Raw genomic sequence first — 26,011 nt, forward strand, 5'->3', positions numbered from 1 at the left:
CACATACCCTCCCCAATGTCTATCACCCAGCCACCCCATCCCTCCCAACCCCCACCACTCCAAGTAAACTTTTATATTATATTTACTGTGTGTCAGACACAGTTTTAAGCACTACCAATGGTTTAATTTAAACCTCAGGATGATAGGAGAAGATACTGTAGTTCCTATTTTACTGTCGAGGAAGCTGAGGACCAGAGAGGTTAAGTGACTTGCTCAGGGTCACACAGCTTGCAAGGATGTGAACTCAGGCTTACTATCTGTGCCTTAACCACTAGGCTACACTTCCACAGTGACAACTGTCTTTCTTTCTTTTTTTTTTTTAAAGATTTTATTTATTTATTTATTTGAGAGAGAGCGAGAGCATGAGAGGGGGGAGGGTCAGAGGGAGAAGCAGACTCCCCGCTGAGCAGGGAGCCCGATGCGGGACTCCAGGATCATGACCTGAGCCGAAGGCAGTCGCTTAACCAACTGAGCCACCCAGGCGCCCCATGACAACTGTCTTTCTAAGGCGACTTGTGTCTCCATTTCTAAACACAGGGTCTAGGGTAGAGGTCGGCCCCAGCAACCTTGGCCCTTGGCTCTCTTCCCATGACTGAGACTTCCAGCTACTGTTGCCCAGTATGGCCATCTTCCAGATGTTCAGTGATGAGGATGTGCTCTATGAGGGGGAGTCTGCTGTGTACCCCATGTTCATCACGAGGCCACCTACTATGAGAGGGGCATTGCCTCCCTCCAGACTAAGAAGCTCACATTCTCTGTGCCTGCCCTTACCCCCACCCTAGGTCCCTAACCCACGCCAGGCCTGCCCAGGCTCAGCCCTCCCACCTGAACAGTGGGTCCTGAGCCACAATCCGGACCCCAGGACCCCTCTTTGCCACTTGCTGTATACCCTGTTCCTTGCCATGCCCCGTACTTCCGTGCCTCAGTTTCCCATCTATAAAATGGAAGATGTCCAGGGGTTAATGGCTTTTGTCCTCTGTCCTGCATGGTCTCTCTGTGATCTCAGGATCTGGGGCAGGTCTGGCCCAGCATGGTCTTGGACATGCTGTGTGTCCCGGAGACAGCAGTGGCTGTCTCTGTACCCACGCTTGTCTATCAGTGCCCAGGGGGAAGATCCCACTTGGAGAAAAACTGTCCTGGAGAAAACAGAGGGGTCCCCCCAACCTGCCTTCACTCCCAGGGCCCGGGAGTCAGTCTGAGAGAGCAGAAGCCTGTGTCCATGTGCACATGGGTGTGGGTGACCATGGGTGTGCCTGCCCAGGTGCTGCGTGTGTGTGTGAATGCACACACATGTGTTTCCAAGACCAAAGTACCTTGGGCCGTCCTTCTGGGGGGATCTATATGTGGCTGGGCACAGCCCTGATGTGCATTTCCAATGTGTAATGTGCCCAGTGACCATGGGGGCTCAGGGGGAGTCGGGCTGGGGAAGGGGGAGAGCTCAACAAGGCTTTCTGCACCCAGGACAGACCGCCCAGGTGCAGGGACAAGGGAAAAGGTGCCTTGGCTTGGGGTAGGGGAAGTCCTACCAGGGAGGCTGGATGGAACTCCTCAGTACCCCAGGAAGGAGCGGGCACAAGGTCTGCTGCTGGGGTCCCCTCAGTCCTGACCCAGGCACTCTGCAGGGGGTCCTTGCAGGCCAGACTGGACACAGCCTGACAGCTTCCACACCCACCTAAGCCTGACAAGGTGCCTGGGGGGCCCGGCGCTCCGTCCACGGGCGGCGTCACTCCCTGGCCCCTCTGCACCCTTGCCTGGCCCATCCATCTCCCCGCGGCCACAGCTGCCACGCGGCCTCCTGCTATTGAGCAGCAAGATGAGAAGGTGTGAAGGATATGGGGGCACCAGGGACGGGCTGGCAGGCAAGATGGATGAGGGGGCAGGGGGGCCAGCAGGCGCCTCGGGCAGGAAGGGCAGGCCAGCCGGGGAGGAGGCTGTGCAGAGAGGTGCACCTGTGTGCATAGTGTATGTGCAAGAGAGCTGTGTGTGCATGCACGCAGGAGCCTGTGCACGTGTGCACAGGGCATTGGGCCTTGAGTTCGTCTGTGTGCGTGTGGGTTGGCGTGTCAGTGTGCTCACACACGTGTGGAGGGGGTGTTTTCCATCACACAGACCAAAGTTGAGTGCAAGTACACACACACACACACACACACACACATCAGTAGCCAGCAGAACCCCGGGCCGGCCCACTCCTGGGAGTCTAGGCTGATGGGGAGCCACCAGGATTGGTGGGAATCTCCCAAGCCCCTCCATCATCTCTCCCCTCTCCCAACGGTCCCACTGTGGATCCCGGGACAGGGTGGCCTGTCCGGCCACACCCCACTGCGTGGCCCCTGAGAGCCGTTGGGACCTTCACAAGCACAGAGAAGCCCCCTATCTTGCCCCAGTGCAAACAGCAAAGGTGGGCATGGGTCTAGGCCAGGGATCCACCCGCCTCTCCCAGCTCAGCTGGCAGGAACCTGGGGTATAGGAGACCGAAGCAGGCGGCATCCCTAAGCTGAAGGGAAGAGAGGTCGGCCCCCTGGTATGGGGCTCTGGGAGGAGCCGGGATGTCCTACTTGGAGAGAAGCAGCCCCTCCAACCCTCGGTCCCTCCATGGCCACTCTCAGGTATGGGCCTCTGCCCACCCCACATCCCCAGTAGAGGAGGTGTGTTGGAGGAGGCGGGGTCTCACCTGCCTTGGGGACCCCAGCACAGCCTGAGGTGCTCTCACCTAGCACTGGCCTGGGGGCTCAAATACCCCCTTCCAGAACGGGCTAGCTTGGAGTCCAGCCCGATAACCCTCCCTGGGCTGTATGGCAGGGATGAAATGGCCAAACAGCACTGTCAAGTGATAGCAACCAATTTGGGGGTGCCCCACCCCCCTGTGCCTTCCTGACTGGCGATCTGTGTGTCCCTGAATGGCCGGCCTGGACAGGAGGGGCAGCCTGGACAAAGTGCCTGGTCAGGCTGGGGAGAGCAGACAGACCAGTGACCTCTGACCTGGGCCAGGCTCCCACCCTGTGGGGACTATGTAGGCCCTGTCAATCAGGATAGGATCAGCTTACTGCTGTCTATCCCAGATAGAAGAGATTATGCACTTATTACAATTGGGGAAACTGAGGCACGGGGCCCGTCAAGAAGCCACCAGCTTTGCACAGCTTGTGGGTCGGAGCCATCAGGGGCTCTGCCTCTGCCACTGCTTGTCGACGCTGCCCCCTTGTGTTTCCTGCCCCAGTTGCCCAGGCCATGCCGCACCAGCAGCCCCAGGTCAGGGGTCAGGGGTCAGGGTCCCCATGAGAGGGCAGCACCTCTGCCATCCAGCCCTCATGCTCCTGCAGCCTCCCCAGCCTCCCCAGCCTCCCCCAAGCCCTTTAGGCTCCGAACCCCTCCAGTCACCAGGCCAGGGCCCCTGCGGACCACCCAACAGGTCCTCAAGATGGGCCCCCACCCTGTGCCTGGGTCCATTGATCAGGAACGGCTGGGGGTCTCCGAGCTGGGGAAGGGAGGGAGCTGGGAGAGCGGACCGGGAGGGGGAGAGGAGGATTTGCAACGTCAGAGCCTCCCCACCTGCCCCCCTCCCACACAGCACCACGCCTGGAGCTGGACAAGCCCCGCCAGCCTCAGTCCAGTCTGAGCGCGGCTTGGAGAAGGGGCTCTGCCTCCCCCCAGAACCAGGGTCCCGCCTGCAGAGACCAGGTGCCCAGCTCCAGTGGAGAATCAAGACCTGAGCCATCACTCTGAGGGAAGGACAGTCCTGCAGAGCGGAGCCGCGCCGCTGAGCGGGGCTCCTCTAGGAGCCAACGTCCAGGCTGTCCCCATGGCAGGTACGGTGTAGGCAGCCAAGGTGGCCCCACGGCTGGGCTCAGGCTCTGGGGTGATGCGGAAGGGCAGGGATTGGTGTGGGGACCAAGGAAACCCCGCTGGACCCAGGTCCTGGGCCAGAGGGTGGGGCAGGGGCACCGCACGCTGAGGCCTCAGATCCCACCAGGGCAGGGCTGATGGGCTCACAGCCACCCAGGTACAAATATAGGGGGGCTGCCGGGCAGGGGTAATGAGTCATTCCTGGGAAGGGACAGCCTTTTCAGGCATGGGCGACCTTGGGCCTGTCCCCTCCCCTCTCTGGGCTTCACCCATTGAGTATCAAGTTTGTGGGGGTGGGGGAGGAGCTGGACAAGAAGCTTCTAACTTCCTCTCCTGACCTGCCTCCATGCTTGTGGGAAATTGTCAAATCCTGACCCCAAGGGATGCCTACTTTTAGAGGAACCAGGCAGAGAACAGGCCCCTCCCGAGTTCCTGAGAGCACTGAAGGGTGGCCTGTTGACCGAGGTGGGCAGAGGATGGGCTCGTCGAAGACTCGGGCGCCAGCGACCAGCCTGCAAAGGCCCCAGGCCCAGGGAAGCCCTGAGACTCTCCCTTAGGGACCAGCACCATGGATCCTGGAGCACTGGTTGCCTGGATGATGGGCCTGCCCCAGCAGGGCCTTTGAACAATGGACAGTTGCCCCCGTCTGACGGCCTGGTCCAGGTGCCGAGGGACCTCAGCCCCTGTAGCCTTCCTGCCCCTCTGGGGAATGGAGAGCTGATGTGGCCCCTCCTTCTCAGAGAGACCCACCCACTCCCAGACCCCAGAACTCCCAGGGGCTTTCGTGAGGGGCCACAGGCCAAGCCCCACGCTCAGATGAGGCACCTCCTGCGCACCGGCTCTGGCTAGGGTGCGGCTAGAAACTAATAGTCGGTGTTTCAGGACTTTTTTTTTCCTAGTTTTAATTTTAAAATTGTGGTAAAATGTACATAACATCAAAATTTCCATTTTAGCCATTTTTAAGTGTAGAGCTCAGGGGCATGAAGGACATCCACACTGTTGTGCACCCAGCACCACCATCCGTTAGAACTCTTGCCTCTTACAAAACTGAAACTCTGTCCCCATTAAATGCCCACTCCCCTCCCACTCCCTCTGCCCCTGGCAACCACCGTTCTCCTCCCTGCCTGTGAATCGGACGATGCATGGAATCACACAGGATTTGTCCTTTTGTGTCTGGCTTGTTTCACTTAGCGTAACGTCCTCAAGGTCCATCTATGTAATGGCACACTGCAGAATGTCCTTCCTTTTTAAGGGGGAATAATATTCCGTTGTCTGGATAGGCCATAGTTTGCTCATCCATTCATCCATCAATGGACATTTGCGGTGCTTTCACCTTTTAGCTACTGGGAACAGTGCTGCTGTGAACACTGATGTACACCTATCTGTTCAGGTCGCTGCCCCCAGTTCCTTTTGTGCAATTCTCCATTTCTAGGTAAATGCCTAGAAGTGGAATTGCTGGATCATATGTCTGGTCATTCTGTTCTCTATGGCCGCACCATCTCCCATCCCGCCAGCAATGCACACAGGGCTCCAACTTCTCCACATCCTCACCGATACCTGCAGCGTATTTTTTGCTTTGTTTTTGGTTTTTGTTTTGTTTTTGGTAATAGCCCTCCTTGTGGGTGTAAAGTAGTATCTCATTGTAGTTAGGATTTTTTTTTTTTAAGATTTTATTTATTTATTTGGCAGAGAGAGACACAGCGAGAGAGGCACCAGAAGCAGGGGGAGTGGGAGAGGGAGAAGCAGGCTTCCTGCGGAGCAGGGAGCCCAATGTGGGGCTCGATCCCAGGACCCTGGGGTCATGACCTGAGCCGAAGGCAGACACTTAATGACTGAGCCACCCAGGCGCCCCAGGATTTTTTTTTTTTTTTAAGAATAGAAGGTGGCAAACTTTTGGCCAAGGCTTGTGCCAGGACCCTATATCAAAAACAGGAAATTTAGGAAAAAGGGAGGCGGCCAGAGCAGAAGGATATTAGGATTGGCTGCTGGAGGCGGGTTTTGGGCAGGTTTTCGAGGTCAGACACGGGTGAGAGTCGGTGATTCCAGGGTCTCCTCTCGGCTCAGATCTCCTGGAGCAGCACCAGACAGCTGGGTCTCCGTGGAGCTAAGACGCTCCTCCCCAACCCCACAACTTCACATAGCCTCTCATGCATAACAGGTGTCCTTTTTGAAGGGTCTGCTGTGCTCCAGGCACTGTAATCCATGGACCCTCTGAGGCAGGTATTAAAGACCCCGTGTGACAGATATGGAAACGGAGGATCCAGGGGGTGAAACAATTTGCTCAAAGCCATGAGGCCACTTGATGGCTCAAAGATTCCCTGGGGAACCAGACAGGCCCTGTCTCTGGCCTCCTCGAGCTTTAAGTCAGCATTTACCTCATGAAGTGATGTTCAGTCAGGGAGACTCTGGGAACACAGGCCTGGCAATCAGAGAGGGCTTCCTGGAGGAAGAGGCACTTAAGAGCTGGCTTGGTGGCAAAGGGGTGAGGCAAACAGGGGTCCACACTTTCATCCTCTCTCCCCAGGCTTCCTCTCTGCTGGCCTTGGGGTACTTGCGTCCTCAGAGCCCTACGCCCTGCCCATGACCAGCTCCAGCTGGGAGCCCCGGCTGGACTCCCCATTCCCGTCAGGCCCTTCCACCGGCTCCACAGGAGCCCAAGTCATGGCCGAGCCCAGCAAGCAGGGCCCCAAGAACCCACGTGTGTCCAGTGTGACAGTTCAGCTGGAGATGAAGACTCTGTGGGAGGAATTCAACCAACTGGGCACAGAGATGATTGTCACCAAGGCGGGCAGGTGTGAGCAGCAGGCGTGTGTGTTATATGTGTGTGTGCGCGCGTGGCAGGGACAGGGGGCCATGCTGGAGCCGCATTTGGGCTGCTGAGCACCTCTCTCCTGCAGGAGGATGTTTCCCACCTTCCAGGTGAAGATCCTGGGCATGGACACACTGGCTGACTATGCCTTGCTCATGGACTTCGTGCCTCTGGATGACAAAAGATACAGGTCTGGCGGCTGGCCAGGGAAGCAGCTCAGAGAGCAGGGCCCGAGCCAGGAAGGAGACCCCTACCTGCACTCTGTGGGGAGCCAGGGGCCAGTCGGAGCAGCATCAGGGAGGCCTATCCTGGGGCAACAGTGGAAGCCTGAAGGCAGGGGGGACCCCAGCTCTGGGCAGCCAACAGTCTCAAGTGGGTAGCGGGCTAGCCTGGGCAGGCAGAGTGGGCTAGCCCAGTGCAGCCACAGGGAACTCAAGGCCGGAGAGCATTCTTGGGGTCTCCCGTTCCTCATGTGCAAGATGGGGATAGTGCATGGGCAGTAATGTTGAGGGATGGCCCCTTGGCCCCGCCGGCCCTGGCTCCAGGTGGGGGCAGCAGATGAGTGCCATGGGGTACAGATGGGGCACCCCTGCCACCTGCTCTGCCCCCCAGGTACGCCTTTCACAGCTCAGCCTGGCTGGTGGCAGGCAAAGCAGACCCAGTCACGCCTGGTCGTGTGCACTTCCACCCGGACTCGCCGGCCAAGGGCGCGCAGTGGATGCGCCAGATTGTGTCCTTTGACAAGCTCAAGCTGACCAACAACCTGCTGGATGACAATGGCCACGTGAGGCACCAGCCCCGGTGGGGAGGGGTTAAGCCAGGGCTGGGGACACTGGGGCCTGATCATAATGAAGCCTGGGACCAGGGCTAGCCATGTCGTTAATACGCAGGGGCCTTGGTGCCCAGCACCCCCACCTGCTACTGATGGCCAATGCTGGGGGCCAAGTTCACCTGGCCAGGGGTTGGACAGCAGAGGGGACTGTCCAAGCAGGTGGGTAAGTGGGCTGGAGGTGTGGGAATGTTCCAGCAAACACTGTCCTCCTTGTAGACAGTGTTTATGGAATGCCCACCACAGGCCAGGCCCATGGTGGGTGCAGGAACACAGCATTGTTTCCACTTTGTCAAACAGACAAAGATCCCTACCTCCATGGGGCTCACCTCCTGGGGTAGGGGGCAGATGGTAAGCAACGAATCCAGAAGGCCCCGTGTGTAGTGTCTCAGATGGTGATAAATACCAGGAGAAAAAGGAACTAGGGAGGGGGTGCTGAGACAGAGGTGAATTGTCCATTCAGGGGGGTTCTAGAAGCTGCTGAGGCAATATTTGAAGAGAGATCTAAAGGAAATGGGGAAGGCGGCCTGTGCACACATAAGTGGGAGCTGTTGCAGGGAACAGAACAGCAAGTGCAAAGGCCCTGAGGCTGCAGAATGTTGGGCCAGTCAGTGTGGGGAAGTGCAAGGAGGCTCCCACGTGGCTGAAGTGGGGTGAGTAGGCAAGATGGTTGGAGAGACCCTGAGGCTGCCAGGGCTGATCTGCAGAGCCCATAGGCTGTGGAGAGGGCTCTGGCTTTTACTCTGTGCGGTGGCCACAGGAGGCTTTTGAGCAGGGGGTGACAGGTGTCAGGGAGGCCTATCCTGGGGCCACTGTGGAAACCTGATGGCAGGGGGGAGCCCAGCTCCCCCTCACCGGGGTTGCTGTGTGCAGAATGGACAGAGAAGCTGGGTGGAGGCAGGGAGACCGGCCAGGAGGTGGCTGAGGAAATCCAGGGGGACATGATGGTGATTAGGAGGAGTGGTGGAGGTGGTGGGGTGGGAGAGGTGGTCAGCTGCTGGATATTTCTGAAGGTAAAGCTGACAGCGGGATGTGGATGTGAGAGAAGGCAGAGTGGCAAAAATACTCAGGGATAAAGGGGCCTTTGCCACAGAACCGTAGGCTCTCAAGGCCAGACTCGGCACCCCCATTATAAGAAAGGCAGTCTTCCCGCCCTGGAGAGGACTTAGCCTCGGGGAGGGTCTGCTGCTCCTCCCCTGCACACCGCCTTCTGCACCCCCTCCAGATCATTCTCAACTCCATGCACCGCTACCAGCCCCGGTTCCACGTGGTCTTCGTGGACCCACGCAAGGACAGTGAGCGCTACGCCCAGGAGAACTTCAAGTCCTTCATCTTCACGGAGACCCAGTTCACGGCCGTGACAGCCTATCAGAACCACCGGGTGGGTTGGGCCACAGCTCACGAGGCAGCTAGCTGCCAGCCCATTTCACAGGCACGGAGACTGAGGCCCAAGGCTCTGAGCTCCTACGTGCTCACGGAGCCCTGCCCTTCTCTCCTTCTCTAGGACTCAGCAGACCTCTGCCCTCGATCATTCCCCTGCCATCATGCCCAATGGCTCCCGGGCTGAGGTGCATAGGTCCCAGGGCTTCCTGATTGGGGTGTCCAGGGAAGATGGGGTGGCTGAATGTGGGGCCCCACAGCCTTTCCCTGGCTCAGGGCTGGCGCATAACCGTACTTTCTCCTCTGCAGATCACCCAGCTGAAAATCGCCAGCAACCCTTTTGCCAAGGGCTTTAGGGAGACTGACTCGGACTCCTGGTACTGTCTGGGCCCTGGCAGCTCCGCCCGGCTGCCCTAACCCAGCCCCTCACACCCCATCCCTGGGGCCTCACCTAAGGCCTTGGCTCCTGCCCTTCTCTGAGGGTCATGCCCACTGACTCGTCCTGGGGTCCCATTGCCTGACTGATCACGACCCTTGGCCTGGGCTCTCCCCCTGGCCTCCTGCCTCCATTCCTGCTTGTCGCATCTTCAGGACTGTATCTCCACGAGCCCTGCTCAGCATCCCGGCCTGGAGTCACAGCAGCCTCAGCTCCTGCCTGCTGAAGGGCCCCGCAGAGCAGGAAAAAGGTTAGCCCCCCGGAGGACCAGAGCCTGCATGGTGGGCAGGAAGTGAGCTGACAGGGCCACAGGGCCTCCAGCAAGGGGCTTCAGCATGTTCAGCAAGCCCACCGGGCACCTGTGTGGACAAAGAGGAGGAGGCAGAGATTTCTGAGACAATGTGGGACTAAGGGCAGAGAGAACAGCACAGGGACAAGGTGCTAAGAGCTGGGGTGGGCGGTTCAGGTGGGCTCGCTGGAGGAGGTGGCTCCTGAGCCGGGCCTTGAGGAACTGGGAAGGGTTTAGATAATGAGAGGGGGTGGGGAAGAGGGAAGGGAGAGGGAAGAACAAGAGCAAAGGCTGACAAGGGGAGGGATGGGATGGGAGCAGGGAAGGAACAAGGGAGGCTGAGGATGTAAGGGGAGGTCTGGGCTCCACTTACCATATCCTCCCTCAGACCCCAGCAAAGCTCTGGCCTCCAACTCCAGGACATCTGCCCGGATGCACCATCAGCTGCTGTCCCCCCCTGAGGCTCTGCTGGCCCCAGCCACCTACCAGCCCCTCAACTACCAGGGCCTATACCCTGGAGCCTCAAGTCCCCTCAGAATCCCAAGGGCCCGACCAACGCCATATCCCCTCCCCAATATTCAGGCTGACAGAGATCAGGAGGGCCTGCCCCTCCCAGCTAGGCTGGGGCTCCTGTCCCCCACTGCCTGTGCTTGGGACTTGTCCAGGACCCTCAGTGATGACGAGGGCCCTGTGGACAGACTCCTCTTGCCCTGAACACTACCCTCCTCCAGCCTTGCCTCTACAGAGGCCCTGTCCCCTTCCAAGGAGAGCAGGGCAGGTGGAAGCCTAGAGAGGGAGGCTACCTGTCCAGAATCACAGCAAGGCTGAGCAGGTGCCAGGCTTGGAAACAGCCATCTCCCCTCAACCTGTCCCCTTCTTCTGCCTTGAGGGGGGACTCCTCCACACCCTGCTTTACCTCTCCCTTTCTCCCAACATTAAACCATTTGGCATGAGTAGTCAGAGCACTTCTGTCCCCGGGGCTGGGGGTGGAGGGACTCAGGAACACCCAGACCCCAGATAATGGGCTGCAGACATCCCAAATCTCTGCCCAGTGCCAGTGGTATCCCTTGGGGTACAGTGATGGCAAAGGTGCTGACACCAGCCAAGAGGCAGGGCTTTGAGTGAGGCTGCAGTTTCTGTTCCCCGCCTTATGTGTCCAGATGAAGACTGAAACTGCAGCTCAAAGAGGCACCTGCTCAAAGTCAATGCAAAGCATGGTGACGCCTGCCATTCCACGTATAGGTGCCGTGCCCAAGATCGGGGTGGCCTGGTCCTGAGAAGCCGGGGTCTGGAGGGACGCAGAAACATGACAGGCAGTGACCACACGGGCCAGGCCAAGATGGGGGGCGGGGGGGAGGGACCTGAGAATCCAATCAAGACTTGAGGCAGGAGAGCTTCACAGAAAGGTGACATTTAAACCAACACCCAAAGGAGTAGAAATTGCGAGGGAAAGGGGCGGGGAGGAGGGGAGACAAGCTCCCAGCGGTGGGAAAAGCAGGGCAAAGGCCTGGGGCTGGAACGGGTCGCTTGGAGCCGGATGGCGCGGCGTGCACCACGCACAGGAACCCGGAGAGGAGCCCGGAGGGGAACCCGGCTGGGCACTCCTCCCGCAGCCCCTGACGTCCCCAGCCTCCGGGAGGGGCGCCCCGTGGATCCCCGAAACGCTGACTCCGAACATCCTGGAGCACTTCACGTTAGGTCGTTAGGAAAGGGACGGGCACACGTGGGCGTGGAAGGACGCGGGGCCCGGCAAAGCCTCGAAGCCCGACACCCCGACTCCCGAACCCCGCCGTCAGAAGGGCCGGGTCCAGGGCGCCTGGGTGGCTCAGTCGTTAAGCGTCTGCCTTCGGCTCAGGTCATGATCCCAGGGTCCTGGGATCGAGCCCCGCATCGGGCTCCCTGCTCGGCGGGAAGCCTGCTTCTCCCTCTCCCACTCCCCCTGCTTGTGTTCCTGCTCTCGCTCTCTCTGTCAAATAAATAAATAAAATCTTAAAAAAAAAAAAAAAAAAAAGAAGAAGAAGGGCCGGGTCCGGAAGCTGGACGCGCGCAAAGCGAGAAGCGCCACGGCCTCTGACGCACTCCCCCCACACCCCCAACGCCAGTTCCGCCCTCAGCCCAGGCCCGCCCCTCTGCCGGAACCCAAGTCATCGGGACTCGCCCCTTCCGGTCCCGCCCCACCAGCTGGAGGCGGGGCCTCTCCCTCAGGCCCCCGCCCCGTTCCGCTGAGGCCCCGCCTCTTGTATAGGTCCCCCCACCTCAAGGGGCATAGCCAGCGCGGCTTCGGAGCCGCACGGGGCGGGGCGACTGCTCCCGCGGCCCCGCCCAGCTTCCCAGGGGACGCGGAGTGCGAGTGCTGTCCTTCCCCTTCCCTCCGGAGGCCCGGCGCCCTCCGTGTCCCGGCTGCGCGGGGCCGGACATGCAGCCCGACTGCCTGTCAGCGGAGGGTGAGCGGCGCTGCCGGCGGCTGCTGGCTGGGGCCACGGCCCGGCTCCGCGCGCGCCCCGCGGCGGCCGCGGTACTGGTGCCGCTGTGCTCGGTTCGCGGGGTCCCGGCGCTGCTCTACACGCTGCGGTCCAGCCGCCTGGCCGGGAGCCACAAGGGTGACGTCAGGTACACCGGCAGGGAACTCCTGTCCCTGCTGGGAGGACCGGAGGGACCTGAGCAAGGCGCTTCGCCTCTCCGAGCCTGGGTTTCCGCCTCTGGGGAACGGGTCTGGGGAGAGCCGCGCCCCGCGTCCCTCCGCCCCGAGCCTGGTGCCGCGGGTGCTCCAGTCCGGTCGCCACGCCGGACCCCTCGAGTAGCGTCCCGCACCACCTCGGGCTGGGGACACCTCTCGGAGCTGTGCCCGCCTCTCTAAAAAGGCAAGACCCTGCCCCCTGCCGGCGACTCAGGGGAGATTCGGATCCTGGAGCCGAAGCAGCTCGCGGGGCGGGGCTGCCTGGCTTCCCGCCCTGGTCCCGCCCCCATCCTCCGGGGGAAACTAGGGACGCATTAGGGTCATAGCGCCACTGGGGCCACCATAGGCAAAACTTGCGTGTGTGAACTCCAGGGCCTCACTCTTACCCCTGTCGTTCAGGGGGGTAAACTGAGCCTGGAGAGGTCATGTGGCTTGCCCGAGGCCTCACTACACGCTAGAGACAGAGACAGAAGATGCTTAGGTGGGTGACTAGCCCTCTGCCACAGCTGTCACCCCCACCCACCAAGGCCCCAACAGACCAAGGACCAGGCTTCCTGTGCTTATCAGTTTCCCAGGAGGCAAATGTGACCCCACTGACCAGGATGTGGTGCACACAGCCCTAAGGGAGACCCACGAGGAGCTGGGCCTTACTGTGCCCGAGGAGCATGTGTGGGGTGTCCTGCGGCCTGTACATGACAGGGTAAGGCTGCCAGACCCTGAGGCCACCATCAGGGACCAGGAGGATGGTAACGGCCTCTGGCAGGCAGACAGCATGGTGGAGCACCAGACACCTGCCTGGTGGTCCTGTTCCATTCCCACACAACCCATCAGGGAGAGGCCAGGGGTATCTTAGCTCCTTTTCACGGGGGAATCCTGAGGCTCAGTTCTGGGGCTGGAGGTGGCCCCAGGGTAAGCCAGCTCTGCCCAGCTTGGTGGAGGAGGGTTGGGGAAAGCTTCACAGGGTAGGCAGGGATTGGATGATGAGTGGGAGATTTTAGGGGAGTAAAAGTAAGGGAAGGTTATTCTAAGTGGAGGGAGCAGTCTGCAAAGGCCAAGAGGGCTGGATGGCTCTAGCGAGTTTGAGGGCCCTGAGTTAGTCAGCGTGGCTGGAGAGGGCTCAAGGGCAGGGGCCTCCAATGCTGACAGGCTCTGGATGGCAAGGTGGGGTCTCCCTCTAGGCTCCCCTCCCCAAGGCCAGGCCTCCCCTGACTGCCTGTCACCCTCCTGCCCCAGCAAAAGGCCAGCGTGGTGCCAGTGCTTGCTGGCGTGGGCCCACTGGATCCCCAGAGTCTCAGGCCCAACCCTGAAGAGGTGAGTGGGGAGGAGGGTGGGGGGTCAGCCAACTGGGGGAGGCTCTGTCCACAGCAGTCTTCCATCCGCCCTCTCACTGCCTCCTTCCACAGGTGGACGAGGTATTTGCACTCCCCCTGGCCCACCTGCTGCAGGCGCAGAACCAAGGGTATACCCACTTCTGCCGGCATGGCCACTTCAGCTACACGCTGCCTGTCTTCCTGCATGGGCCCCACCGTGTCTGGGGGCTCACGGCCATCATCACTGAGTTCACCCTGCAGCTGCTGGCACCTGGCGCCTACCAACCCCGCCTGGCCAGCTCAGAGCGGCCCACAGTCTGAAGGCCTGGCCACAGGCAGCCCCTTCCTTCACCCTGCCGGGCCAGCTCCATTCACGGACTGAATAAAGAGCTTTTACCAATCCTGTGGCAGCTGTTATCTTCTGCACTGGGGCCTTGACTTTGGGCAGACCCCATGGGACAACTGGCCTCCTGGCTGGGGTGCCTCTGTCCCATCATGCTGTTACACACTGACCAGTGGGCACTTATTAAGTACAGGTACTTGGCTCTCACCACAGACCTGAGGTGGGGCCAATGCTGGCCCTGGCCGGTGAGACCAGGGCTCAGAGAGAAGAGACACCTTGCCCAAGGTCACCCCAAGCTAGAACTTTTGCCAAGCCCTCTCTGACTCTAGAGGCCACACTCAGCCACTACTTAGCCAGTTCCTGCTCCCACCTCTGTGTCTAGCTGACCCCGTGCCAGGCTGCAGGAATCCAAAGAGGAGCCCCACTTGTTACTGCAAAGTTCCAACATGCCCAGCTCCTACCATGCACCAGGTACTGTGCTGGGGCCTTATCTTCAGATGCTGCCCTGGCCTCTGGGCGTGACAGTCTGGGGAAGACCTCAGAGCAGGTCCCACATGATCATGTGATTGTATATTAATTAATCACAGATAATAGTGGAACTATACATCAATTATGTGGACCAGAGAGAGATGGTAAGCAGTCTGACCTTGTCATGGTGGACTGGGCAATATTAGCCAGGACAGGTGATAGGAAACTCCACCCACTAGACGACTTTGCCAAAAGAGGATAAACACGAGATACACTACCTTCAGGCATGGCTGGATCCAGGGGCTCAGGGGCTTTCTCTTACTGTGCTTTCCACCGTGTCGGCCTCACTCTTGGAGAATCTCTACTCTGCAGGGGTGAGAGGTAAGGAGAGGGCAACAGCTGTAGGGTGGCACAGCACCAGTATCCCATCAACAGAAAACAGTTTCTCTCTCTGGCCGTTTAACCCAGAGTTGTACTTCGTTGGCCCTCCCTGAGCCTGTCACATGGCCTGCTCTAGTTGGAATTAATTGTTTGGCAGGGTCTGTGGGCAGAGAACTGGGGAGGAGGATGAACCTTCTAGACTGAGACTAGGGAAGGGGCAGTCCCCAAAGGACCAATGGGAAGAGAGAAGGGAAGGTTGAGTAGGTAAAAAACCAGCCAAGTTCCCCTGCAGAATGACCTTGAAACCAACGGGGGGGCAAGAGTAGGCCAGATCAAAGGGCAAAGGAGGGAAGTTGGAACAGAAGGAGCAGTGTATGCACAAAGTTTGGGGTGTTCGAGGAAACAAGATTAGCAATGTGGGGGTAGGGAGGGGCTCCACCACTCAGGGGCCACCATGGGGTGTCAAGGGGACATGCTTCAGTGGTGGGTTAGGAACTTTTTCCAGGCTGGGAGAGGGGCAGACGGGTGTTGAAGTGATAAGATTCGTGTTTTGTAAAGCTTGGGCTGCTAGAGGCCCGGATTGCAGACGCCCTCCTCCTTGGAGTCTCCTCCCTGGGCGCCCATCCCCGCTCCACAGGAGCCCTGTCACCTCACCTCCCGTGCGCCCCCTCCACACCTCCCGAAGTGTCCCCCCCCACCATCCACTCCCACACACCTCCCCACGTGCTCCCTCCCCCAGCATCCCTCCTGCCTCACCTACCCCTTCCTTCCCAGTCCCTTCCCATTGCCCCTCACACTTCCCACCCCTTGTGCCATCTCTGGCCCTCCAGACTCCTCACGTGGGAGCAGGGCGCGTGATGGTGGTAAAAATAACTGACAGTGTGTGAAGTGGGGGTGAGGGAAGTGGGCGGCTGAGCCCCTGCACTAAAGAAGGGACCCTCGGGGTTGAGGGCAGAGAGGTGCCAGCCTCCCGAGCCCCGCCCCTTCCCCCTCCCTCACGGGTTCTGGGAGGCCCTTTGCTCAGGCTGTTGCTCTTGAGGGTCACCCCAGTCTGGCTTATACTCAGCGAACCAAACCAGGTGGAGGAGCTCACAGAGCGGTGAGTACCCGTGGGCCAGCACCCCGGGGGCCTCCTTCAGGTTGGAGCCCCCCAGTTCTCCCCCACCCCACCTGCTTTGACGCTGCACTCTGTCCTCAGGTCCTGGCTGCCACCCAAGACCCCCCTCAGCGCCCTCAGGGATGCATCTTCACCCTGGCTCCTTGGCCCGCTGCACTCCCCCCGTCTCCAGCCCGTGGGGGCTTCTCTGAGTCCCTGCCCCCATGTCCAAGCCCCCATGGCAGGCACTGTGGCTGTGAGCAGGGGGCGGCCACAGCGGGTGGGCACGCAGGAGCACATGGCCATTGATGTGAGCCCCGGCCCCATCCAGCCCATCCACCGCATTTCCGACTATTTCCCACACTTCTACCCCTTCGCTAAGCACACCCTGCGCACCCCAGAGCCACACCCTGCAGTGACCCCTGCCATACGCTCTGCACCCCAAGCCGCAGCCTGACCCAGAGCCAGAGGGAGATTCAGACGACAGCCGTGAGTGGGGGCAAGGGGAGCAGGGGGACACTCCTGGCCCGGCCTGGTCAGGGTAGGGCTTGGGGCATCCCAGGCATCCGACCGGGGAGGGGCAGGGCAGGAGCCATGGTGCCATTTGGGGGACGGGGCAGGGGTCGAGGTAGGAGCTGACCCTGCCTGCCACCTGCCATTAGCTGCCCTGGGAACACTCGAGTTCACGCTTCTTTTTGACGCAGACAACAGCGCCCTGCACTGCATGGCTCACCGTGCCAAGGTGAGGATGGGGGCGGGGGTCTATGGGCAAAGGGCCTGGGTCACAGGCCTGCCCCACATTCATTGTCTCTTCTCAGGGTCTCAAGCCACCTGCCTCGGGCTCTGTGGACGCCTATGTCAAAGCCAGTCTGCTGCCAGGGGCCAGCAAGGTGAGGGTGACACCCAGGCCCCTACTGATGCCCCTTGGCTGCACCCAGCCCGGAACACCCACCTGGCCCTGCCCTGCCCCTCCCCGCCAAAACCTGGACATCAGGCATGGAGCTCCCCATTGCTGGGATGTGCAATGGGGGGCCTACAGTGGGCCAGAGTGGGGCTCTGGGGCCCAAGGAGGCCCTGATCCACCCTACCTGGCCCACAGGCCAGCCAGCTGCGGACCTGCACGGTTCGGGGCACAAGGGGGCCTGTCTGGGAGGAGACACTCACTATCATGGCTTCACCCGCCAGGACGCTGGGCAAAAGACTGCAGTGAGGACCTGGCCTGGGCCACAAGGCGACAAGGCTGAGGTGGGGGGTGGGGGGAGGCTTGCCTGGCCAGGTCTGACCCGGGGGACCACCAGGCTGTGTGTGTGAGAGAGGACCCACGGCTGCGACGACGGCGGCGGGCGCTTCCCCTGGGGGAGCTGAGGGTGCCGCTGGGGGAGCTGGTGCCCAGTCGAGCCAGGAGCTCCGATGTGTGTCTGGAGAGGCGGAAGCTGGTGAGTGGGGCTGGCACAGGTTGGGGTGTGGGTACCAAGATCCTTGTGGTGGGGAAGCTGGAAAGGGGAGGAGCAAGGAGGGGGACCCTGGGCAATGTCTGCCCAAGGTGACCAGGCTCTCTGCTCTTTCAGACCAAGAGGCCCAAAAGCCTGGACACAGCCCGTGGCATGTCCCTGTATGAGGAGGTGGGTAGGACAGTGGGACCAAGCAGGGATGGAGGGGCAGGCCTGGGGGCCCAGGCTGAAGTGCATCAGGCAGGGCCTGAGGTGGGCTGAGGGGGTGTGTCCAGGCCCAGGTGGGCTTGGGGAAACTGAGGCCATCTCTCTCACAGGCCCTAGCATTCATAGCCCCAGGGAACAGCCAGACCCCAGTGCCTGGGCAGAGAGGGTGACACCCCGGCCAGGGCAGCCCAGAGCAACTACTGGGTACTGGGACAAGCAAAGCCCTCAGAAGCAGACACACAAGCCAGGTGGAAGCAGAGGCTGAAACTGGTGGGCTCTGTCCATGGCCCAAGTTGGGAGGGCAGGTCAAGGTCCAGGAGAGAATGGACAGCAGGTGGGGCTCCCTGGCTTCCAGGTCGATCCCTAGGGCATTGTGGGTACCACTTCTGGGGCTAGTAGCCCTAGACAGGCCCTTGTCAGGAGGCAGAGATGACTGCAGGGGGCCCTATGCCAAAGACCAAAGGCATGGCCAGAACCCCAACCCCACCCCCGGCTCAGCTGGGGCGAGGCACCTGCAAGGCTGAGGGCAGGCCCTCCCCAGCTCCTCTAGGACGGGAAGGGCCAGGTGCTGCTGTCTGCCCCCTGGTGGAGCCGCAAGTTGCTGCACCTGCCAATTAGCCAAGGCCAGGCTGGCAAGACCCACCCAGGTGGGGCAGGCCCCCTGAGAGGCGGACTTCCTGTCCCAGCCCCGCAACACAGAAGCACCACTGCGCAAGGCTGGTGCTTATGGAATATCCTTTACTGAGAAGTGAATGTGAGCAAGGTGGTTAGGCTTTCTGTAAACTGAATCCTATGTTAAGTGTGGGAGAAGCACATTCTTTCTGGGCATCCTCCCCGAGTCCTTTGCATGCACCAGGGGCTGAGGGTGGCAAAGGCCATTCAGTCCCCTGGGCGGTGGGGGGTGAAGAGGGTGGGGTTTGTAACTTTAGTGACCTCTATGTCAGTCAGGTAGAGAACAGCCTCTTGGAGCTGCTTCTGTGACACGGGGGAGAGTGGCGATGGGCGCTTAGTGAGAGGCCATTTAGGAAGCTCCTAGCATGTTTGTGCCACTCAGACACCAGCGCCCTTCCCCTCCGTGACAAAGATGCACTGGGCTGACCAGTACCGTGGTCTGAGTAAGCCCCACCCCTTCGCAGGCCCTGGAGGGGCCGGCGGATCTGGAAGCTCCCTTCCAGTGCGCCAGGCCAGTGACTGTTTTTGAAAGCGGAATCGTGACATTAAATTGTTGGCCCCTGATTTTTCTGTAGCCAGCTCAAGTTGTCCCGTGGGGGCTGACGGTGGGGGGGGGGCGGGCTCTGGCCCGCATCCGCTGACCACAGCCCACCCCTGCAGGAGGAGGGGGAGGCCGCAGGGGAGGAGCGCGGGCGCATCCTGCTGTCCCTGTGCTACAGCTCTCGGCAGGGCGGCCTGCAGGTGGGCGTCCTGCGCTGCGCCCACCTCGCCCCCACGGACGCCAACGGCTACTCAGACCCCTTTGTCCGCCTGTGAGTGTACACGGGTAGACAGGCAGGTGGGCAGCGGGGCTTCCCCAGAGCCCCCCCTCCAGGGCCACACCTAACCCGACCCCATCTTTCCCAACCAGTCTCCTGCGTCCAAATCTGGGGAAGAGATCTAAATACAAGACCAGTGTTTGGAAGAAGACCCTGAACCCCGAGTTCAATGAGGTAGGCCAGGGTCAGGTGGAGGCAGTCCTAGCTGCTCTGGGGTTGGGGAGGTCGGTGTTCTGTCTCACTCAGAAAGCACAGGTCCCGTCCCCTAACCTGAGCAACTCACCTCCCTGAGCCTGTCTCTGAACCTGTAAAGGACTCAAGGCCCCCTCCTTCCTGCCTTTTTGCCCCCCTTCCCTGCAGGAGTTCTTCTAGCAGGCCTGAGGGAGGAGCTGGCCCAGAAAACACTGCTGGTGGCCGTATGGGACTATGACCTGGGCACAGCTGACGACTTCATTGGTGAGAATGCGGGGGAGCGGGGTGAGGGACCCAATGGGCTCCCACATGGCTCCTAACCCGTCCCCCAACCCAGGCGGGGTACAGCTGAGTAGCCAGGCCGGCGGGGAACGCCAGCGGCACTGGTGTGAATGCCTGGGCTGCAGTGGACCGCCGACTGGAGCTGTGGCACCCGCTGGATGGCACGCCCCTCCAGCTCAACGACTAGAAGGGGTATCCGGCCTGGCCCTGCTCACCACCCTCCCCAAAACTGACCCGTAGGGCTGGGAGGACCTGGCGCTGCCCCACCCACCATGCCCAGCCCCATGTCAGTTTGCTTCCTTACCCCCCCTTTCAAACTCACCCCACTGCCAATCATGAAGCAAGAATAAACCTGCAAATCAGACCAGACAGAGTCTGTTCTTTTCCCTGCCCATCACCTCACGGGGCAGACTGGGCCCTGGTTCTCCTTGCTCCCACCCTCCAGAAGCCCAGTCAGGGCCAGGCCCAGGTCTGGACCCCAGGCCACTGTTTTCCCCTCGTCACACTGGGAAAGCCCCCTGCCCCCACCGCTGCTGCCATCTGCACTGAGGGATGGGCGCTCAAGATGGTCTAGGGCAGACTGACCAACTGACCCACGGGAAGCCAAGGTGTGGATTCATGACATGACCTTGAGTTGACCTATCCCCACCCACAAGTGGGGTCCAAGCAGGGTATGGGAAGCCTCTAACTCTGTCTGGGAAATAGACTTCCATGAGTAATGGGCTACAGTGGCAGAGTAAAGAGCAAGGCCATGGAAAAGACACATCAGGAAAGTGGGCAGCAGTGACTTTATTGTCCTGCCATCTGGACAGATGGACATCAGCGCAAGGCAGCAGGCTCAGGAGGCAGCTTGCCTGGCCTGGTGCTGCAGGGCAAACCTCTGCATCCGCTCCTCAAGCTCCGGCCGAAAGTGGCGGATCAGGCCCTGGAGGCGAGTAGGAGACACGGTGAAGCAGAGTTGAAAATCCCAGTAGGCTAAGCCCTCAGCACACCCACCACAGCGCCCACAAGCAGGGCAGCGAGTACCTGCACAGGCCAAGCGGCTCCATCACCCAGGGCACAAATGGTGTGTCCCTCTATCTGTTTGCTGATCTCCCAGAGGGAGTCGATCTCGGCTGGCCGGGCGTCCCCCTTCACAAAGCGGGCCATCACCTTGTTCATCCAGTCCACACCTGCAGCCACGGCAGCAAGAGAGGGCCCAATGATCCTCAGCCAGGCGCAGGGAATAGCACTCCAAGGGTGTGGGCCACTGGGAGGGTGGGGCCGAAAGAAGCTACGGCTGGCTGGGAACCAGCAGCTGTCCATTCAGTGTCCAGAGCCCAACCTTTGCCCGTGTGCCTGACCTAGGCCTAGGGTGAGCCACAGAGAAAGCCCCCACCCCGCCTCGGGTGCTCACCCTCGCGGCATGGGGTGCACTGGCCACAGCTCTCGTGCTTGTAGAACTCAATAAGGCGGGCAATGGCTTTCACAACATCTGTCTGGGGTGACCAGAGACAGTGAGCAGGCCCCCCCCAGGCCGGAGCCTCAGCCCCCCAGCAGCAACCCCGATTCCGGCAGCGTTCTGGCCACCTCCTCCCACACCCCAGACTTCCGGCACTGCCCAGACCCCAACAGGCATTTTCTCGGGGATGATTTCTCTCCTCTCCCACTTGACTGTATCTCAGGTCAAAGGAACTGGGATCCAGGAGCTGGCAATGCCCCAGGGAGGGGTACTGACCGGGTGAGCAGCAGAGGCAGCCCTTACCGAGCGGTCCATGACAATCACAGCGGCCGTGCCCAGGCCCGTCTGCACCTGCACCAGCGCGTCAAAGTCCATGAGCACTGTCTCACACACCGACTTGGGGATCAGTGGTGTGGATGAGCCACCGGGGATCACAGCAAGGAGGTTGTCCCAGCCACCTATGACACCCCCTGGGACCACAGTCAGTCCCCAAAAGGATGGATGGTCAGGGTTGGGACCAGCACACCTGCCTAGTCCTGAGCCCAGGACCTCCGTCAAGCCCCTGCGCAGAGCTGCCTCACGAGGCCCTCCCACCCTGGCTCTCTTCACCGACATCCTGCCCTGCTCCGGCCCTGGGTGGCCCCAGGCCTCACCGGCATGCTTTTCAATCAGTTCCTTCAGTGGTACAGACATCTCCTCCTCCACGGTACAAGGGTGGTTGACGTGGCCAGAGATATTGAACAGCTTGGTGCCCGAGTTGCGCTCACGACCAAAACTGGCAAACCATGCACCCCCACGGCGGCAGATGGTGGGGGACACAGCCACTGTCTCCACGTTGGCCACGGTTGTGGGGCAACCGAACACTCCTGTGGAGGAATGGGATGAGGGACTGGGGCCACCAGAGGGTGGGGACAGGGTGGATCAGGTTTCCCAGCAGTGGGGTCTGTCCTAGGGTCCTGCTCTGTGATCCAGCTCCCCTTCACCTTTCTGTCATTCCCATCCCCGATTAGACCCCAAACTCTAGCAGGCACTGCACCGCCTTTTCACCCCTCTCCCCCTAGTCCCTGGAGGGCTGGAGAGGAGCTGGGTGTCTGACATGGGGGCATGAGGGACTGCAGGCAGAGCCTCTATGTTGTTACCACCCTACTCTGGCCCCCAGTCCAGAAGGAACTCAGAAATCCCCTAAGAATGACCAGTGGGGACCTGAAGCCAGATGGGATTCCACAGGACACAGCAAAAGGCCCAGCATTGGGCCGGCTCTTACCCACGTCAGCAGGGAAAGGTGGCTTCAGGCGGGGCTTGCCCTGCTTGCCCTCGATGGACTCGATGAGTGCTGTCTCCTCCCCACAGATGTAGGCCCCAGCCCCACGCACAACAAACACATCAAAATCATAGCCAGAGCCGCAGGCGTTCTTGCCAATCAGACCAGCCTCATAGGCCTCTCGGATGGCCACCTGTGGGACAGAAGTGTGAGGGCACCACTCCCGCCAGCCCGGGAACACTGTGTGGTGGGGACAGGAACAGGCCCGGGAGCCCATGTTCACCAAAGTCCAGGAAAAAGCTCCCCTTGGACATGAGCAGAGGATGCTCTGAGAGAGGGGTGGGGATTTTTACAATGTGTGTGCTATTTTTGTAATAACAACACTTAACAAATTCTCCAACTACATGTATTTTTAAAAGAAAGGCTGAGGAAATCATGAAAATTTTAATAAGCAGTTTCCTACAGGTAGTGGATCTGTGGAAGATTTGTGTATGGGTACGGTTTCCTATCTTTCTAATGAGTGCTACTTCTGCAACAGAGGAAAAGACCCTTGAGGTTGGTTTTTAAATACGTAGCAATAACACTTATACATAATTGCTACTATGTGCCAGGCACTGTCCCAGGTGCCCTTCCCGTATCCCTCCTCACTGTTAAGGCAAGAGCCTAATAGAATGGTGTGAGACTCTGGCCCTAGACCCATCATTGCAGGTGCCACCAAGCTCAGAATGGCTGAAATGACCCCTTGACCCTTCTGCAGGAAAAATGCCTGCGAGCCCACCCCTGCCCCAGGAGTCACAGAGCCCTGAAAGCCTCCCAAGTTGAGGCTTTGAAACATACAGAAAGAGCCTGGAGACAGCTCTGGGGGCCACCCACACCGAGCACCCTCCCCTCTGTGGAGACCCCTCCCCTTTCCCACCTGCAGATTGGAAGCCTCATTGTAGAATTCCCCTCGGATGTAGATGTAGGCAGCACGGGCGCCCATGGCCCGGCCCCCAACTAGGCAGCCTTCCACCAGCTTGTGGGGATCGTGGCGCATGATCTCCCGGTCCTTGCAGGTGCCTGGCTCCCCCTCGTCTGCATTCACAACTAGATACTTGGGCCTGTGGGTGCCAGCATATCAGTGAGGCTATAGGGCCACCAGGGCTGGGCCTTCAACTACACACCATCCCACTCCACCCAAGGAGGCCTCAAAGATGTCTCCTCTGATAGCCAATCCCTCCCTGTCCTCCCAGCATGTTCCCAGGGGCTCTGCTTGCTCACCATCAATGACAGAGAGCTCACTGCCTATTACATCTTTGGATGGCTATGACCACAGGAAAGGTCTTTGTTCTGCTCGGTCCAAATGTCCCCTTGTGCTTTCCTAAGAGCCCAGAATCTGCTCTTGGTCACACAGAACCTTCCTGAACCTCTGCCATGTCTCTGGGGTCAAAAGGAGGTAAAGTAGATGACATATATCATTTGCTTTCTATGTGCCATCAATGTGAGGGCCAAAAGCTGTATGAATACTATCTATTTAATCCCTGCACAATATAATATCTACTTACAAAAAAGAAAACTGAGTTCAAAAAGACCAGGAGACTGCACAGAACTATATAATTAGAAGGCAGAATTGACCAACGCCTGAGTCAAAATCTTATGTCGATTCTGCTACCCTTGAGGAAGACCAGACAGAACTAAGTCCCACCTACTTAAGCTCTGGTGACATTTTCCCATTCATTCAGTCTTAAGTTTCCAAGGAAACAGCCCCAAGGCCCAGGTAAGCCACAGCTACCTCCAAGGTTTCTCCTGCAACCCCATCTCTGCCTCCCTACACATACCTGCCATCTGAGGGTTTATTCATGAAGCTCCATTTGAGGCCAGTGGGGAAGCCAGCACCTCCACGGCCCCGCAAGCCGGATGTCTTGACCTCACCCAGGATCCAGTCAGGCCCCTTCAGCAAGATCTCCTTTGTCTTGTACCAGTCACCTCGACTCTGGGCACCTTTCAGCCTGGACAGAGTGGGAAAGGCATTGAAGGGGATGCTCCAGGACCACCCACCGAGCTAAGGACACCACCATCTCACCTCCAGTCATGGCGGCCATACAGGTTGGTGAAGATCCGGTCTTCATCCTTCAGCGAGCCAAATGAGGTTTTCTTGGGTGCTGTCTGAAGACACAAAGGGTCAGGAGTCCCAGGACAGTTCTGGGGCCATGAAGGGCCTGGCCGTAAGTTACAGATTCTTGGGTCCCCCTGATTAGATGGGGCTGGGCTGAGGAGAGGTTAGGGGCCTAAGCCTCAGAACCCTTCATGGCATCATACTACTACCACCAGTTAGTAAGCACTTCCTGATTAGCAGGCATTAGGCTAAGCATCTGACATCCAAAACCCCATTTCACCCTCCTAACCTTGAGACATGAATGATTTCCCCTGTTTTATAGAGGAGGAAACGGAGGCTAAGAACAAATAGAACTTGTGGAGGGGCACACAACCAAAAGCAGGAGATGGAACTGCCAACTCAGGTCTGTAGTCAAAGCCCACACCTGAACCACAGCACCATACTATCTCCCTTAGCCCAGTGTGAAGTGTCCATTCACTTGCCTGGCTATCCTGCTGGACCAAAACTTGGTCAGACCAGGGCCTTACATTACTAACTCTGCTGGAAACAAAATGTGTCTACTGATGCAAAAGGAACGCTTCACTGGGGCTGGGATGCAAGGCGATGGAGGGAGACGCACTTCAGATAAAACTGATGAGAAGTGGGGTCTGGAATTCCACATGACCCAGTGGCAAGCAAGCCAGGTGAGGGCTAAAGGTACCTGGCTTCCAGACTCCCATCCCCTTAAAAGTCATTACAGGGAGCAGAACGCTGGATGGGGCATCAGGAGACGCACAGCCTCCCCAAAGCTTGTTTTCTGCATCTGTAAAATGGGGCAGTGACACCTTTACCCTGCATAAGGTTATGCCAAGGAAGGAACGAGACAAGGACGCTTTAACCTGCAAAATCTTCCGCTATGTCGCCTGGCTGTTAAACAGGAAAGCCAAGGAGCCGGAGGGCTGGGGAAGTCAGCCTTCCATTGGGACCCATTCCTCTCTACACCTAGACTGGAGCGGCAACCTTCCTGCTGGGCTGGGGAAATGAGGGTTCTCTAGAAGGCACTACAGACCGAAGAGACCGCGCGCGCAGAGGCACCGCAGCGAGACCGGGCCCTCGGACACCCCTGGTCGGGAGTCAGGCCGGGCCTCACCGTGTTGCCGCTGAGACGCACAGACACCCGAGCGGGAAGCGACCCGCTGAGCAGCCGCCGTGCCGCCAGCATCACGGGAGACAGTTCAGTCACCTCCCGCTGTCACCTTCACGGCCCCGAAGCTGAAGAACCGGCGCGCCGGGGACGCTAGGCGGCGCACAGGAAAAACGTCACGCGCCCTGGCCCCGGCTGCGCGCCCAAGCTGCCCTGCGCCTCTCTCGCCCCGCCCCCGGCCCCGCTTCCACAGAGGAGGAAGTCTGGCGTGGCTGCTGCTGGGAAATGTAGTCCCATCGGCCTCGAGGCCCGCCCTCTACCCTCTGCAAGAAGGCGCTTAACCTCTCGCTCCTCTGCCCGGCCAGTTCACGTGTGCTCCCGGACCCCAGACTTTCTCTTCTTTTCTTTTCTTTTCACGTCCGTTTTATTTTAAACCCCAAGTAAACAAACGTGGCGTGACGCTTTCTGCTGGGTTCTGGTGTTTTCCACGTTCCACAGGTTCTGCATTTAATGTGCACCTGTTGTATGCACAAATGTACGGCCCAAGGAGAAATCAGACTGGTTACGGCCCGATGACCGTCGTGACCGCGTTGTAATTATTCTGTCCTATT

The 26,011-nt window shown here is 59.5% G+C and overlaps 5 protein-coding genes across 5 annotated transcripts in view; 4 read left to right on the plus strand and 1 right to left on the minus strand.

Annotated features, from left to right (window-relative positions):
* ACY3 (aminoacylase 3) overlaps nucleotides 1-829 on the plus strand; it is an 11,466-nt gene extending 10,637 nt beyond the window's left edge. The window contains 3 exon segments of the mRNA XM_073883294.1: nucleotides 545-551; nucleotides 598-693; nucleotides 696-829. Of these exon segments, the coding sequence (XP_073739395.1) occupies nucleotides 545-551; nucleotides 598-693; nucleotides 696-829 (237 nt within the window).
* Nucleotides 830-3,758: 2,929 nt separating this feature from the next.
* TBX10 (T-box transcription factor 10) lies at nucleotides 3,759-10,353 on the plus strand. Its single transcript, XM_025878681.2, has 8 exons — nucleotides 3,759-3,803; nucleotides 6,365-6,632; nucleotides 6,738-6,839; nucleotides 7,262-7,433; nucleotides 8,704-8,859; nucleotides 9,168-9,235; nucleotides 9,450-9,544; nucleotides 9,972-10,353. The coding sequence occupies exons 1-8, from the start codon at nucleotides 3,797-3,799 to the stop codon at nucleotides 10,295-10,297; spliced, it is 1,194 nt and encodes a 397-aa protein (XP_025734466.1). The 5' UTR covers nucleotides 3,759-3,796; the 3' UTR covers nucleotides 10,298-10,353.
* A 1,553-nt stretch (nucleotides 10,354-11,906) lies between these two features.
* NUDT8 (nudix hydrolase 8) lies at nucleotides 11,907-13,970 on the plus strand. The gene is made up of 4 exons (XM_025879365.2): nucleotides 11,907-12,193; nucleotides 12,828-12,960; nucleotides 13,494-13,571; nucleotides 13,664-13,970. Exons 1-4 carry the CDS (start codon nucleotides 12,000-12,002, stop codon nucleotides 13,889-13,891), a joined length of 633 nt encoding a protein of 210 aa, XP_025735150.1. The 5' UTR covers nucleotides 11,907-11,999; the 3' UTR covers nucleotides 13,892-13,970.
* Nucleotides 13,971-15,764: 1,794 nt separating this feature from the next.
* Nucleotides 15,765-19,838, plus strand: LOC112829219 (double C2-like domain-containing protein gamma). The gene is given in 14 exon segments (XM_025878682.2): nucleotides 15,765-15,861; nucleotides 15,961-16,306; nucleotides 16,308-16,347; nucleotides 16,521-16,600; nucleotides 16,677-16,748; nucleotides 16,958-17,018; nucleotides 17,021-17,064; nucleotides 17,157-17,294; nucleotides 17,427-17,480; nucleotides 18,849-19,000; nucleotides 19,099-19,184; nucleotides 19,370-19,462; nucleotides 19,536-19,600; nucleotides 19,602-19,838. Coding segments are annotated over 13 exon segments (1,161 nt in total). The 5' UTR covers nucleotides 15,765-15,861; nucleotides 15,961-16,096; the 3' UTR covers nucleotides 19,668-19,838.
* Nucleotides 19,839-20,251: 413 nt separating this feature from the next.
* NDUFV1 (NADH:ubiquinone oxidoreductase core subunit V1) lies at nucleotides 20,252-25,565 on the minus strand. Its single transcript, XM_025879067.2, has 10 exons — nucleotides 25,407-25,565; nucleotides 24,245-24,327; nucleotides 24,000-24,170; nucleotides 23,099-23,282; nucleotides 22,186-22,375; nucleotides 21,575-21,787; nucleotides 21,225-21,391; nucleotides 20,877-20,958; nucleotides 20,507-20,652; nucleotides 20,252-20,405 (listed from the first exon to the last, which is right to left on the minus strand). Exons 1-10 carry the CDS (start codon nucleotides 25,476-25,478, stop codon nucleotides 20,319-20,321), a joined length of 1,395 nt encoding a protein of 464 aa, XP_025734852.1. The 5' UTR covers nucleotides 25,479-25,565; the 3' UTR covers nucleotides 20,252-20,318.
* Between the last annotated feature and the right edge of the window lie 446 nt (nucleotides 25,566-26,011).

Source organism: Callorhinus ursinus, unplaced genomic scaffold (assembly GCF_003265705.2).
Source record: "Callorhinus ursinus isolate GAN/ISIS: 27379988/994484 unplaced genomic scaffold, GSC_fseal_2.0 scaffold51, whole genome shotgun sequence".
Lineage (NCBI taxonomy): Eukaryota > Metazoa > Chordata > Mammalia > Carnivora > Otariidae > Callorhinus > Callorhinus ursinus.